This window comes from Crocodylus porosus, unplaced genomic scaffold, assembly GCF_001723895.1.
Source record: "Crocodylus porosus isolate Cpor-Errol unplaced genomic scaffold, CroPor_comp1, whole genome shotgun sequence".
Lineage (NCBI taxonomy): Eukaryota > Metazoa > Chordata > Crocodylia > Crocodylidae > Crocodylus > Crocodylus porosus.
The window spans coordinates 79,716,990-79,733,571 of record NW_017728918.1 but is presented as its reverse complement, the minus strand read 5'-3'; the positions used below and the strand labels follow the sequence as shown (position 1 = coordinate 79,733,571).

Genomic DNA, 16,582 nt, shown 5'->3' with positions numbered 1-16,582 from the left:
CACAGGCCAGCAGGGGTCTGTGTAGCCGAGCTGGCCTGCACCAGCAGGGAGGGGGGAGCTGGCCCGGCTCCATAGCGCCCCTGCTAGCCGGGACCCCGCACTCCTGCCACCCTGCTCTGGGCCCCACTGGCACTCGCCCTGTGACAATGGTGCGGGCCCCATGCTTCTGCTGGCTCTCTGCCCACTCACTCCCAGTGCCCACCAGCCCCGCGGTACAGGTGGGGGGCAGCACTCAGCCCTGACCCCCTGTTCACCAGCAGGGAAGTTGGTGCTGACCGTGGGGAAAAGTGGCCCCTTGCCTGCCCCATGGCCAGCACTCCCTGCTGCAGGCACTTGCAGTCTATGTGGGGCTATCTGGAGCAGGCACAGGCAGGCTCATGTGGGCTGCAGGTGGCTGCAGTGTGGGGCGCTGGCCATGGGGCAGGTGAGAGGCCACATTTTCCCATGCTTAGCACCAGCTTGTAACACTCCCCACTGCCAGCCTGGTGGTGGGGCCGGGTTACAAGGTGGTGCTAAGCGCAGGACGGGGAGAAAGCAACCCCTCCCTGCCCGAAGCCCCGCACTGCAGCCACTCGCAGCCAGCCTGGGGCTGCTTGTGCCCATTCCAGACAGCACCACACAGGCTGCGAGTGCCTGCAGCACGGAGCGCTGGCCATGGGGTGGGTGAGGGACCATTTTTCTTCATGCAGGGAAGGAGCCCAGGGAAAAGCTGAGTGCAGGAGGCAAGCAGCCCCTCCCCTGTCCCACGCCCAGTGCCCCACACTGCAAGCACTCGCAGCCCATATGGGGCTGTCTGGAGTGGGCACAGGCAGCCTCACACAGGCTGCAAGCAGCTGCAGCATGGAACACCAGGTGTAGTTTAGGAAGAGCCACCCCCCCCTGCACTCCTTTCCTGCCTAGGGTCCTCCCACACTTACCTGAGCTTCCCGCACCGGGGCAGCCATGTGCTCCCAGTCTAGAAACTGCAGCTGGGGCTTCCAGCTGGGAGGTGGGGCCGGGCAGACCCCATTGTTGTGGCAGTCCGCCAGGCTTTCCCTGGGTCCTACTGCTCTTGGTTCCTGTCATTTTTGACAGGAACCAAGGGCAGAGAAATATTAATTTTCTACATTTTTTTAGGGGCCCCGCAAGCTGGATAGAATGGCCTCGCTGAATGGATGTGGCCCATGAGCCATATTTTGCCCACCCCTGCCCTAGCCCATGACATTCCTTTGGGCTCAATCCTCCAATTTTTCTAGTCGCTCTGAATCCTAGCCCTGCCCTCCGGCATATCTACTACTCCCCCCATTTTACTAGATCTTCTTTTATTTTTCATTTACAAAATATAAAACACTTTCTACCCTAAGTGCTTTCTTCTGTCAGTCCACTGGATAAATAAATGCATCCTTGTGTACATTTTATATTACTTATTTACTCTTATAGTCATCTAAACTGGAAAACTTTCCCATTATCAAAAAATAAAATGTTCAGTTTTGGACTAATTAACCTCAGTTGTTTGTTAATACGAAAACAGTCATCTTTTCATATCAACATTCTCACCTTGCTTCAGTTATTCCAAGACTCCAGTTATTTAAGACTCAGCAAAAAGAGTCATGAATTTATTTTTAAACTATAGAAGTGAACAGTTCTGTGTTTACTTGTGCGACTGTCAGTCTGAATAGTTGCTCTCTCCAATAGTGTTTTTATACAACAGCAACTAGGTAACATTGACACAAGATGCCCTTATTGTTGCATGTTGTTGTTTCAAAAGTCCTCACATAATTTATCTGTTTTAAATTTATCTAGTTACTACAACTTAGATGATGTGAGCCATGATACGATGAACAAATACCTTTCAGGCCTTGTTGAAAGATCCCTCTTTGATCTGGACTGTGCCTCCTGTATTGAAATTGAGGAGGTAAGACTGTTTTAGAAAATAAAGAATCAGTAGAGGTAATATTCACTGCCAGTTGATTACTTTGCTTAGCTTAAATTTAGTGTATTTACTTCTTTAATAATCAAATTCTTGATGTGAATCTTAAGAATTCTTCAGCTTTATTACAGAATTCCTACGTAAGGGGACAATGGGAGATAAAGATATTCACTTTTATTGCAGGAGTAGTAAATTATTTTCATCTTTATCTAAAATACTACAATAACATTATAATAAAATATATGTAATTTATATTTTTGCTAAGGCATACAGTAGAATTGTATATTTTGCCAGTTTAAACAAAATTAAAACAGAACATAGGATATGACAGTATGGCCCCTGACAGACATTACACTTAAGATGTGATTTAGTGTTTAACCACGTCTGAACTAGTAACCTGGCAGCACATTCAGTCAATTAATGGCATGATAAAAGGAGAAATATGCCACAAAGTTATTACACAGAATACATGGCTGGTTCTTATCACACCTTTAATTGAAAGTGTAGCTAATGCCTGGGCTGTAGAGCATAAAGGTGGCTTTCAAGATTCCCATGTGCACCAGAAACTGGGAGGCCCCTCAGCCGAGTATGGCTCCCAGCTGGGGAGTGCACCAAGCATTCCTGTGGCTGGGGCCCTCCCAGTTGGAAGCCCTGGTCAGATGATCAGAGCTCCCAGATGAAGCAGCACACCATGAGCTCCCACAGCTGGAAGCAGGTGATCAGAGCTCCCAACCGGGGGGAGTGCACTATGTGCTGCTGCAACTGGGAGCCCCAGTCAGTTGATCAGGGTTTTCAGCCTTAGGAGCACATGGTGCTGCTTACCAGCCAAGAGCCAAGCTTGTTACTTGTTGATGTAGGGAGAGCCTGACATTGAGCTCCCAATAAGTTGGGAATTTCCCAGTTATTTTAGCAACTTGCATCAAGCTGTTAAGTAACTTAGCAGTTGCATTCTCATCATTCAGTCTCCTTAAATAAAATGTTAACATATTTTTGCAGTTGTATATATGTTTCATGACATATTTTCTTCTTTAAACAGGATAATCGTGGCATTGTACCTCTAACTTATGGCCGCATTGCTTCCTATTATTATTTGAAGCATACAACTATTGGGATATTCAAGGATCTGTTGAAATCCGAAAGCAGCATTGAAGAACTACTTTTAGTTTTGACAGTAAGTGGTGACTCTTTCTTCACTTAACCATCTATAATTCAAACAGGTACATGATATTATATGAAAACCCTCCTAAAGAGTAAATAGTATTTCTACTCTCAGCTGTAATTATGTACTGACCTAGATTGTCTTCAGTAGTTTTACTTAGACTAGTTGAACTCTGTCCTCTATCTTGATAATTGCCAACATGTAAACTAGCCAGTGCTACATATCTTGTTTATCTATTGGCAATGACATGTCCAAGACTGCCTGGGACTATATTGGATCTCATGTACTCCTGCATGTTCAGGTGCATTCCAAATTGTAATCTTACTTCTCTAAAATTTTACTGCTAGATATTGTAAACAGCAAGATCCAAGAATAGAATCACCTTAGTATTTTTCAAATGAACCATGAGTTACAATAATCATTTTAGAAAAAATTCTTTTGCACTCTTTCTGTGGTACGTATGATCAGTGGTGTATACTTAAAAAGGTATGCAAATACCTCATAATGGACAGCAAGTGCAAATTAAGTGGGAAAAATTTCCCACCAGATCTAGAAAGAAATTCTCTTATGTGATGAAACAAGAGGCTGGATGTACATTATACAAATGTGTATATATAAACATATTTTATTGGCTAGCATAACTGAAGATATTCTTCATGTTGATATAATGTAAAGGACTAATCTTTTATTGGAACTTACTAAGCTATTTGTCACTTATACAGGTATTCTTGTCAGTGTATAGGAGCATTTATTGGGGTTCTTTCTGCAGCTTATTTGATATCCAAATCCTGTTTTTTTATTAATTTCCCTCAACAAAAGTCTTTGTTTTTTAAAAATTATCTGTTCGCATGCTTGTTTCTCTATGATTCTAATTTCCCTTGCTCTTCTCCAAATTTTTTGTATTGCTACTGCATGTACATTTTTTGAACAGGGCACCCAAAATGAAAGGGGTTTCCAGATGATGGAGACCATGAAATCAAATAGTATTTGAATATTTTTAATGTTATTCCGTATATCTTTATTAATGCTAACACTTTAACAACTGTTCTGCATTAAGCTGTCCATAGTGTCCTCAGTGGCCATGTCTACATGGGACACTGACTGAGCAGTTGTTACTGTGCAGGCATTTAAGTACTTGCATACCCAAGTACTAAAAAACTGTGTAGTAACTAGTGTTACTGCACAGTAGCATCCCTGCACAGCTTCCTGGTGATGCTAACTGCACAGTAGCTTGTTACTGCTGTGCAGTAGCGTCATGTCATGGTATATGCAACGTGACACTACTGTGCATGAGGATTGACCTCCTGTGCAGTAAGCTTCTCGTGTAAACATGCCACTAATGCCAATTCATTTAGAACCCAGCACTTCTTATACTTGTTCAATACCTTGCACTTATCTATCATCTATTATTGGCCAGTTGCCTCATAATCCTTTCATAAATTAAGCAATTTAGTCATGCACAAATTCTGTAACTGCTGTTGCTCATCACATACCTGAGGGCTCTGATTGATATAATAAAACACACTGAGCTCACTACAAATTCTTGGTACATTGCTCTTAATAGGTAAACTTTGTTCTTATCTTCAAGTGCAAAGTTGTTGACTTATTGCAGAAACATTAGGCTCCATATACAATTGTTAGGGCTCACAAAAGAGCTGCTTCTGTCAAAAGAAATTGTCCAGGAAAAAGATCAAGTGACTGGTGTGGACATTCCCTGCACCTGAGTTCCCTTTCATGTTTGTGTTCACTCATTAGACTGATTCTGCTACTTCCACAGCAAAGAGTCCCTGCAAGGCCTTCGTTCTGGCACACCTTCAAGTTGGCATCCAGGGCTGTTGCCCAGCTTATTGCCTCACACATCCCGCCCCCATTCCCACCCCAGTTACACTACTGAACTGGTTACCTTTCAAAGTCTTGACTTCATGCTTTAGAACATATGGGGAGCTTCCTCTTCTGGTATTCCAAAATATTTACATTGACTAGATTTCCATGCTTGTAATAGGCAAAACAAAATGTCATATTATCTTCGCTATATGTCTTGAAATTGACTTTCATGGTTAACAAGGTCATTCCTAAGAATTTCTAGAATTATTTCATTATTATTTTTATATTATAATGTTTTATTAAGTGTTATTAGATTGGACGACAGTTATTATATCTATACATTCAATCCACGTAGAAGTTCAAACAGTCATAAACTCCTCCAAGACTGTTTCAGGGTGAACATAAGGAAGAACTTCTTTACTGTCCGAGCCCCCAGGGTCTGGAATAGCCTGCCACTGGAGGTGGTTCAAGCACCTACTTTGAACACCTTCAAGAGAAATCTGGATGTTTATCTTGCTGGGATCCTATGACCCCTGCTGACTTCCTGCCCCTGGGGCAGGGGGTTGGACTCAATGGTCTTCTGAGGTCCCTTCCAGCCCTAATGTCTATGAAATCTAACCTCAGACATGTATTTCTTAAGAGCAATGCCCTAGCAGAAATTGTACTGTTACGTCTGCTTTGCACTCACTTTGCACTGATACACTGCATTTACCGTAAGATGAGTTTGAATGTAAGACAACCCCCCCACACACCCACACACAATAGTTAGATTCTGTATATAGAAAATGATACATTTGTTATATAGTTCCATGTATAGAATATAAATATTGGAATTTTTCTCCTAAATTTGTCCTCCCAATCTCCTCACCCCCTTCCTCCACCCCCCAAAGAAAGCACTGGAAGGGGGCGTGGTGATGTGGACAAAGTGTTTGGAGGGCAAGTAGCCAGACCCCTGCCTCTTGCTCCCTGTCTGCCTCCTGCCACTTGCCCTGACGCCCTCCTCCCCACTTGCCTTTCTCCACTGCATTGTGTTCAGCTAATCTGGACACAGAGAGCCCCAGAACTCCTGCCCTGTACAGCTGGGAACAGCTATGGAGAGAGCCTGACTTGTCTGGGGACAGCAGTAGCAGCAAACAGGTTCCTCTTTCCAGCAGCTGCTCTCTTCCTGCCTCCCTCTCCCCTGTGTGCCTTTGCTTCTGTCCCTTGCCAAGGGCTCCGTGCACTTTTGCCCCCTGCAGCACAGGGCAGGAGCAAGTATGGAGTGGCTCTGGGCCTCCTCTTGCATGTACATGAGCCAAGGACACTGATTCTCCCCACCACTCCCAGTTGGAGTGATCCCATACTCAATTCTAAGATGTGGCTTTGTTTTCCCCATGCTGAATGGGGAAAAATCTTGGCTTAGTAAATAGCTTTTGATACAGGGCCCTCAGTCTGGAAAAACCTCCTGTAAATATCACAGAGACTGTAAGGAATTGGTAACAAAAAACTAAAAGCAAACAAAAGTAAACAGTTCTCTCACTGAATGCATCTCTCACTTCTGGTATCTGTACTTGTGCATTGGACTCCCTTGAAACTTTTCAGTATTTTTTCAGCAGGACATTATGCCTTGATTACGAGATATTTTAGCTACACAAATGAAAATGATCTACATGGAAATAGTTTTGCTTTCCTCTAGGACTGGGCTTGAAATTTGAATTGTCCTTTAATATTTTGCAATTTTTAAGTACTTGAAAAAGATATCTGATATTTCTAAAGAAAACTATTTTCACTCTGTTACCTCTTATAAGAACTGTGCTATAACATGATTAGTTTAATATTTTTATTTATAAATTTATGGTGGTTTTCATGTTTAAGGTACTTCAAGCACACCTCTGATTCATATTTCTAAAACAAATTGAAAATACATTTTATAATGTTGCCTTTTAAGGAAGTTGTGCTTTATCAGTTTGGCTGGTGATTTGGGGTTAGCTGGGTGGTTTTTTTCTGTTTGGTTGTTTTTTGGCATTTTTTTAGTTTCCTTTTGCAGCATGATTATACCCATTTATTCATGTTACTTTGCTTTATAATTATCTGAATCTGTCTGTTAGCTATTTCTCCAATCAAAGCTACTTTTAATATTGTATGCGTGCCACTATGTTAACTGAACACTAATATTCATGGCTACGTCGATGCTGCTGCCACCAAAGAAATTGTAGCAGCAATACCAGGAGTAGGCTGGGAATGCTTGGAAGCGATTCTCCCCGTCTGTATCTTGTCTGGTAAATTATGCGGCCTCCCATTTCCCCCACCACTTCCCTGAGGCCCATCAGGCCTCTGGAGTAATAGCCTTCCTTTGCTGTCAGCTCATGTATTAATCCTGGGACTTGTAAGGGTTGTGGTTCAGTGTAAAAGGTGTAGCTGTAGATGCAGAATGGTAACATATTTACATAATAGGAATTGTTTTGCCCCTTTTTCTTTTTCCAAAATATAGCAACACATTTAAAAGATTATTATTTAGCTTACAGAGGCAAGCCCTACAAGTTTTTGAATTCCAGAGTTACCATAACCCTTACAACCTTAGTTTGCCTGCTTGTATTTCTACCCTGAACATTAAATGAGGTCAACGTGATTGTAATTAAAGGCTGTATCATAGCGCATAGAAGAGGGCAGAATTAAGGATACAGAAACAACCTGAAATCTAGCATTTCCTCACTTCCAAGTCCTTAACCCCCTACTCCCACTCCATAGGTTAACTTTAGAATGGTTCTGCTCCACTGTTATTCTGATGTGCTGCCAACACTTTCTTACGCAGCACATAAAGGAAAATGGAAATGTTGCTTTTCAACAATTTACATCCTATCATTTCATGAGACACAAAAAGCCACTTCTTTTTCCCATGGACTTCCTCCTGCCAGTTTAAATAGCCTGCTACAAATAATGGATATGTTAAAAGTTCAGAATAAAGGTCACCATAATCTTTTATATGGAAACTGTCAGACAATCTCAGTGTAGGAGATGTGACCCATTCTGTCTAAAATGTCCATTGTGTAAAACTATCTCTTGCATTTTCCTGTAAGTGCTGCATGCAAAATTATTATAAACTAAAAGGGCTAAGCAAGTGTCTGTTAGGGAAAATTATATCATTTTAGAAGACAAGTTAACTAAAATGACACTGAACACACAAGATCATATTCTCACCCTTCACTCTCTCCCCTTTTAGTAAAACAGCCAAAAAGAGGAGAAAAAATCCCCCAGTCTCCCATTCCTACCAAAGGAGTATTCCTCCAGTATAAGCCTGGCAAATGATGGTTTCAGACTATCTTCTGAGGATCTCCTTGCATCATTGAGATGGGGGATGTTCTGGGAGCTACACTAAGGGGCATGTTAGAGGCTAGGTTTGCCTCATCCATACTGCTGAGATGCTGAATGCCACTTGTGTTTATAGGGCAGGCTGGAATGGCTGACCTGATCTAAGCTGCCCTTCAAGGCCATCTGAATTATACTACAGGCCTCCTGCCATAGGAGCACCCTAGCATTGGGTGACTTGGGATGTAACCAAACCAGCATAGTTGAAGTGGTAAACTTTTTCATTATAGACCAGTCACAGGACTGAAGTGTAATGTGTTCATATTTTAAGCTGTGAAGAAGTTCAAGTACTGGTCCTCTTCCAATGAGATTGTGCTATACATATATCTCTTCTTTATTTTAAGGACTGACATTAAATATAAAATAAATCAAGTCCAAATTCATTTATATAAGTATCTTTAAAAGGTAATATAGGAGAAGGGACTTATGGCATCCTTGGACTAAAGTAGAATATTTCCATAGTTTTACCATTTTAGTTTTATGCAGATGTTGATTGTTTTTATAATTACTAGTTAAATTATTATTCCATTTTTATTAAAGGTGTAAATTGAAATTTTTTTGCAATCTGATGCTGTGTTGAAAAGATTAGGCATTTTAACATAATTATCGCCAATTTTTCGGGTGGGGGTTTCCTCCTCCTAAACACTGTGAATTAATGAGCTTTATAATTAGGGCAGTTGCTTCACACCTCTATTGTTACCCAATGACATTACATCTGTCTTGCTCCACTGATGCCCTCCTCCTACTTATTGAAGCATTTAGCAGTTTTGGCAACAGGGAATTACACGGCATGGGGTAAGTAGTCTAATTAGGTATAAGTGAAAATCCTTAGGGAAAAGAATATTTTAAAAGTAATTTGAAGAATTTCTTAATGATGCTGGCACTGAAAGCTGTAGTCTTATAGTAGAAAAGGCCTGTCGGCATTACCAAACTTCAGTTCAGTTTTAGTACAATTTACCTATGACTTAGTTTTAAAAAAATTACTTTTTAACTATACTTTGCGAAAATATCTTTCTTAAACTCTTCTGAAAAAATGTTTGACAGTCTGAAGTTTTGACAGGATGAAAAAATGTTTGACAGGCTGTAGGTATATGTCTTTATTCACAAGTCTTTCAAACATGCAATTTAAAAACAAAAATGAGTGAAATTCAATTACAACTTAAATGGTGGTGAAATTTAGGCATTAGCCTGTTGGTATAAATATACTGGAAGGAGATGTGTACAGTTATAACAAAGAATGTAGTTAAAGTTTAGACAGAATTTATACTGATGTCTACCAAATTACTAACCTATAATTTATACCAACACTCATCCCTTCTAAAAGCAAACACTTGGTAAGGCTTTTTTGGGCCTGTTTCGTGGAGAAGGTGACCACTGAATAATATTGATATATTATGACCATGGAATCTTTGCATTTAGGACCTCAAGACTTATATTTTGCTACTGAAGTTTTTTTGGAGTATTGAGAACTTGGGAACATATATACTGAACCACTAAGTAACCTGTCTTTGTCGCCAGCTTGAGTTTCTGGTCAAAATGATTTTCATTCTACAAAATCGGTAATCCTAAATTGGGTTGGGAAGTGAGGTTCAGAGTATTGGCCTTGCGTAACTGACCCTTAGTTGCACGTCTAGAATTTTCCACGTGCTCAGATCCACTTGAACAATATGTTTGGGGGTTAGAAAGTTTTCCCATAAGCCTTTTTTCTAAATTGCCTCTGGTCATGTTTCAGATGGTGGAAATCCAAATTAGGTCAATTTTGGACATTACTGGATTATAGTGCTTGGGGCATTAACATTTATTGATAAGAAAGCATTGATGAATTATTGACTGCTGGAATGCCCTCTGGTGTCTCTGAAAACTGACTCTTTTTCTAACAAGGCTTAGGTAAAGAACTTGTAACAAGCTCAAAATGTGCCTCTGAGGCACTGAGACATAATTGTATTAAACTGTTTTCTTGCTGCATTGAATCAGTTGTTAATAAGGAGTTTAAATAAATTAAGCTCAGATATGTAACTGTTCTGTATTAGTGCCTGTTTCTTGCCTGCTACAGAAACTGAGAAATGAGTGTCTGATCAGGGGATTCTAGGGCAGATTGTTACAGAAAAAGAAGAACATATTACTGGGGCCCTTAGTTCCAATTGGTGCTTAACTGCTGCTTGGTGGTTTTGCTCCATAATAACTATTACGATTAAATTCATGTGGGCCTAGTGTTGCAAACGCTCCTTATATGAGTAGTCCTGAGAATTACAAGATAGGATTGTGTAACTGGAAAATGGCAAATGGACATTTTATTTTACTTTTTTGTAAAACTGTCATCTCTATACATTTGGGGCAATTCCTCATAATAATAGTTTTCTTGTTCTCTTGTGGCTCCTTTATTATCTGCCTGTCATTTTGCTGTTCTTCATTTCTGGTTTTGTGTGTTTTCCCCACAAGAGGGAGGTATTTGGGTTTCCTGTACCTATTCCTGTGACTTGCATGCAAATTTTGTGGAGAACATGGTTTTCCCTGTTCATTATTCTGAGAGAACAGCAGGATTAGAATTGAGGTAGTGGTTGGGAATATGCCTATTATTGTCTTTTTAATTCAGGTGCTCACACACATCTAACCCCTATCTCTCGATTTAAGGTTTAGCTACATCCAGTTTCAATTGCTTCTGTTAGACTAGATACCTTGGGATACAGTAGGAAACCTAACAATGGGGCTGTTGTACCAGATTGTGTGGGCTGATGGGATAGCTAGTGTAAACTCCAAGTAAGGGAGTACCAAAAGTGGTTTGGAGATGAATGAAAATAAGGTATGAGCCTCTCCTCGTGTTCCAACCATTTCTAGATCTTCCTGCTTTCAAGGTTTATGCTGCAGGTTTAAATTAGTTTATTCTACAGTTCCTTATCATCTGTGTCACCATTGCTAAGTGTGTTGACAATTTTATTCTAATCATAGTTAAGCAAGTATGTTCTTGGGATTGTCTTAGAACAGAGTGCATTTTCTCTGTAGAGGCTGGGCTTTCCTCTGGTAAGTTATTTCTGCATGGCTTCTGCAAAAACAATTTTAGAAAACTATTTCACAATTACTTAATTCCTTTTCTCCTCACATCTCCATGAAGCCAGCCTCCAAATATACCAACCTAAAAAGATTCTAAGTCTGCCACTGGATCTGAAGGTATATTTGAAGGCTGGTTTCATGTAGATGTCAGGAAAGAAAAACTTAATTGTGAAGTAATTGTGTACAAAAATGTAGACAGTTTTGCTTCCCCAGTGAGCTGACATAAAAACATTGTGAACCCTATCATGCAATTGACAGATAAAATCACACAATGAATTACATGATAATTTTGTTAAGTTATATTTCTTTTATTGGGATAATTTTAAGAAAAATTAGATCAATTTTACACCGTGAGTTAGGTTCTAAAAGATATTTATTGATACAATTCAAAAGAATAAAAAGTTTTCTTATGAATATCCAATTGCTGTATTTACAAAGCTTTTCAGCGTGCTGTCACTTCGGGGATTTCAGTGCAGGGAACTTTTGGTTGTAAATACCTTACCATACAAATGACTCATAAAATGAAAGAGCAGTCATGTCAGGCCTTAATCCATGCACCTGCTTGACTTCATGTATTTTGAGTCGTCCCACTAACTTCAATGGAAGTGTTTAGTGTGTAAACTTAAACACATGCAGAAGCTTTTGCAGGATTATGGCCTAATTTCTGTGTATCCTGTAGTCTCCACATCTTAATAGTTGGGGTCCACATGCTCCGATTCATTTTCAGGATTAGAGTTTTAATTTGTAATCACTTATTTTTTTCCAAACAGAAAGTAATGGAGAGTCCAAACAAAGCACTTGTGGGAAGTGATTGATCTAAATAACCATGGAAATTTTTTCTGTAGAAATCTTTACTATGATATTGACTTGTCATATACTTCATCATGCGCTTTTATTTAATCTATTGTGAAATTTAGAAGAAAAAAATTATAGGAACAAGTTAAATAATAAATGTCCTAACTTAACAACAGATAATGCTGTGCAAATGAGCTGTGTGGGGTTTTTTTTAAATTTCACAGAAACTTGATTTTATTGTAGGCCATTTCAACAAGGCCATTTTGCAATATTGAAATAAGTTGCAGATCTTGCATTAAAGCCTGCAGAACATTATCATACAAGGTTCTAATGTGAAATCTGATCTTTATCAGACTGAAAATTTTCAGTACAAGATTTCAAAATATGCAAAAATATTTTAAATTATTTCTCAATAAATAGTCCCGTTTTAATGTAGTTTGGACACCTGTGATTCTTTTGATAACTTATAACTGTGCATTTATGCAAATATACATGCTTTCATTCTTAATTTATCCTAATGCTTCTCAACCAGTAGGGTACCATCAGATCCTTTCAAGGGTGCCCCCAGGGTGCTACGCAATGTTAGCATTGTTAGATGTGCAAACATGATTCGCAAGATAAACCTAGAGATTTCAAATAGGAATCTGTAACGAATGTTAAAAATGGTCTGACTTGTGGTCTTTCTGAATTATTTACAGAAGAAAAACTACTCTATTATTTTTCCATGGTCAAAAATCAAGTGAAAACTAAGAGCTAACATTTTATGAGATGAGCTCCAAGTCTAAAAAGGTTGAAAACCAGTGCCTTAGTCATTGTTTATCTATCTTTCCATCTGCCACATCTTGTCATAATGTTCAGTAATGACCTCTCTGGGATGAGTCCTTATTTTTACTCAGTTATACACAGTGCCTTGCGTAATGGTTCCCTGAACTCTGATTTCCCTGAACCTCTGCATAGTACCATTATATGTAATGTGTGTCCACATGTAACTGAAAGTATATATGTATTTACTTAATAGTAGCTGGTTGTCACTCAAAAATTGTAGTTTTAAAGTTTCATCAGTTTCATGAAAAGAAAACAAAATGCTACTATTTTATGTTTAAAGGTTTTCTGATTTCAATATAAATATCTAACTTGACCCTAATTATATGTACTTCTTAGCAAAAAACAAGAAGTCAATAAATGAGATTTATGTTTTTTTCCTCTAGTTCCAGTAGATGGAGCATCTTTGAACGCAGCTCATTTTGAAGTACTTGAACCTAGTCATTTTTCCCAATACAATGCATAGTGAATTTTTCACTGCTGGCATCCTAATCTAATGACCTCAGTTCTGAGTATCTCCCCAGACACAAGTAATACTATCATAGTTTGATTTTTTTTTTTTTTTTTTTTTTTAAAGTTCTGGAGCTAAGTTTAAACTAAAAACACCTGGTGCTGCCTGGCTTCCCAGTAGAGCACAATCAGTAGGTAAATCAAGATGACAGTGCCCACCACTCATGGCTGACTGAATGTGGCATATTGTAGTTTTAATCTTATACCACAAGGAGAAAAGAATGAAGTTCAAAAGAAGAAGAAATCCAGTAGTTATAAAGTAAAATATAAGCCCACAATCCACAACAGTTCTTTCATCTACAATAAACAACTTCTCTTTTCCACTTTTATTTTTGTAGTTCCATTTTTATTTTCATTTGTCACTTTAAAAACCTGGAAGAACTCTGAAGCATTTAAAATAACACTGTCAAATCAAATGAAATTCTCATTCTATGCTTAGGTTTTTGTACATCTTTTCTATCTGTAAGCTAGAAGAGTAAAATACACACACAAATTCAGAGCTACCTTTGAATTTGAATTTCTGTTTTATACTCCCCATTATTTTAATATAAGAACATGTTTGTGTGGGCATGCGCACATGTTCAAAAAGAAAAAAAAATTGTGAAAAAGAATATACTGACTTGTCAGCAATGTGAAGTACAATCCCAACCAGCAAAATTGTGCTCCCAGAAACTCTTAATGGGATATAATTCTACCAGCCAAACTGTTTTTTCTGAGTATGGCTTTTATTGCTTGTTGGGTTAGAGGTGGCCCAACTATACTGGTATGAAGGATAGCTTTGTCAACTTATCCATGCTTATGCTGGAAGTATTTTGCCCACCTAGCAGTAGGTGTTTATTTAACATAGGCATTGACTCAGTCCTTACCACTGGCTGCCATCTACAACCAACATATGCAGAAATGAGTCATCAGCTTCCTTGAGGTATTTTCTGCAATGGCTGTTGGGATTGGTGTACTTAACTCCCCAGAATTGCAGATTTTCATCCCATACAAGTTTGCATGTGCCCTGACTTGCAGCCTGGCACTTAGCATTGCAGTTACAGCCATATTTTTAGACATCAAATTACATAAGTTATGCATGTACAACAATCACTTGTCAAAGCATTGTCACTTGTCAAAGCATTTAGATATATTTAAAGTGGGATGGATTTCCAGCGTTGAACATAAGCCACCAATGCCACGCGATAGCTGGCAGAGCAAATCAAGTACTGGCATGCATCTACCAAGGCACCTCAAGCAAGGCTAAGGGCGTCAAATTCCCACTTTACTCATCCCTGGTGAGACCGCAGCTGGAGTACTGACTGTGTCCAGTTCTGGGCACCACACTTCAGGAAAGATGTGGAGAAGCTCAAGAGAGTCCAAAGGAGGGCCACTCACATGATTAGAGGCCTAGAGAGCAGGTCATAGGAGGAAAGGCTAAAAGACTTGAGGCTGTTCAACCTGGAGAAAAGAAGAGTCAGAGGGGACTTGGTGGCAGCCTATAAGTATATTAGGGGCATACATCAGGGCATGAGGGAGCATCTGTTCACCAAGGCCCCCCAGCGGAGGACAAGAAACAATGGACACAAACTGATTGTAGATTGCTTCAGACTGGACATAAGAAAAAACTTATTTAAAGTGGAGTGCCAAGGGTTTGGAACAGGCTCCCCCCAGAGGTGGTACAGTCATCCACCCTGGTGATCTTTAAAAAGCATCTTGACGCCCACCTTGCTGGGATCATCTGACCCCAGCAATCTTTCCTGCCCAAGTACAGGGGGACTGGACCTGGTGATCTGTAAAGTTCCTTCCAGCCCCTAACATCTATGAAACTGTGAATGGGTAATCAAGTCATATGACCATCTTACACATGCTACTTGAATTTAAAATGTTTGTTAAAACAGGTAAAATAATTTTAAAAAACACTTAGAATTTTTTTATGAGCAGGTAAAGAGAATCAACACCTTAAGTTGCCATTTTAGTCTTGCATGTGACCACAGAAATCATATTGTTAAATCTTCTTTCAGTAAGGGTATGTGCAGACATTTGCCACACCCTATCTACAATCACATGGCTTCCTTTAATGTAGGGTTGGGTATTTGACCAGTCAAAGTTTGGTCAACTGACCAGTCAAATATCGGTTAAAAATTGTAAAAAACTGCCAGTAGGTCCAGATAATACACAGAAAAAACACAAATTTTCTATTAAGGAATGTCATAAAGCAATTTAAAAAAATGTATTTCTGTCAAGAAAACTATGAAGAAGTGTAGTTAGTTTGTAAAATTGCTATAATATTTAACTAGTCAAAAATATGCAGTCAATTGACAGTATTTGACTGGTCAATTAACCAGCTTGCCAACCCTACTTGAATGTAGCCACATTTGCTGGTGCTGGGAGCAATGCTGGAAAGTCAGTGTTATTCAGTTTGGGGGGCGGAGGGGTGGGTGGGCATAGTTGGGTGGTGGCCTAGCAGGTCCAAAGGTTTTTAGCAGGATTGGGGGGAGGGTTGGTGGGCCCACAGGGGGGTTGTCCAGCAGTTGGGGACTGAAAATAGCCTTTTCATGGTTGGAGGAGGGGTTGATTAGGAAGCATTTCCCAGGGCTGTGCTCCAAACATGCAGATGGTCACTAGATCAGGCTAACCCATTCCCAATCTAAATTAGTTCAGGGGAACTAATTTAAATTCAGTCTGCCATTTTTACCTGATTTAATCTCCCTGAACATCTGCACAGGTGGTCATTTAGAGTTACCTAACCCTAGTTAGGTTGACCTAAATGTAATATCCAAATGTATCCTATTTCTCTATCTCGGGTATTTTCCAACAGCAGATCTTGCAGGCACTGTTTGGGCTAAGCAAGTCAAGCTGGGTCCTGCCTGTCTTGTGTCTCACCTGTAATGAAAGTTCCACAGGCCAGATTAGGACCTCAGCACCCTTTGAGCAATCTGTTTTTCTTAATCTAATGTTTTCAATTTATTTCCATAGCTTTTGATAGGAACACTTGCTTGTAATTTTCTACTCAATTCTGTAGATAATGAATTGGCTTTAATAGATTTTTTTTCCATTTAGTTATACTAACTAAGCATTGCTGACAAGCATTAAAATCACTATAACTTTATTGACCTATAAAGTATGTAGCTTTGGTCTGAATGCAGAAAAGTGCAGAAAAAGTACTATTTTTGCGATTGCTTTTTCAA

At 39.6% G+C, this 16,582-nt stretch overlaps 1 protein-coding gene across 1 annotated transcript in view; it reads left to right on the top strand.

Annotated features, from left to right (window-relative positions):
* The window catches only part of ASCC3 (activating signal cointegrator 1 complex subunit 3), a 555,582-nt gene that overhangs the window by 486,724 nt on the left and 52,276 nt on the right, over nt 1-16,582 (top strand). Inside the window, exons 35-36 of the mRNA XM_019537809.1 lie at nt 1,783-1,894; nt 2,946-3,080. Of these exons, the coding sequence (XP_019393354.1) occupies nt 1,783-1,894; nt 2,946-3,080 (247 nt within the window). The remainder of the gene's footprint in view (nt 1-1,782; nt 1,895-2,945; nt 3,081-16,582) is intronic.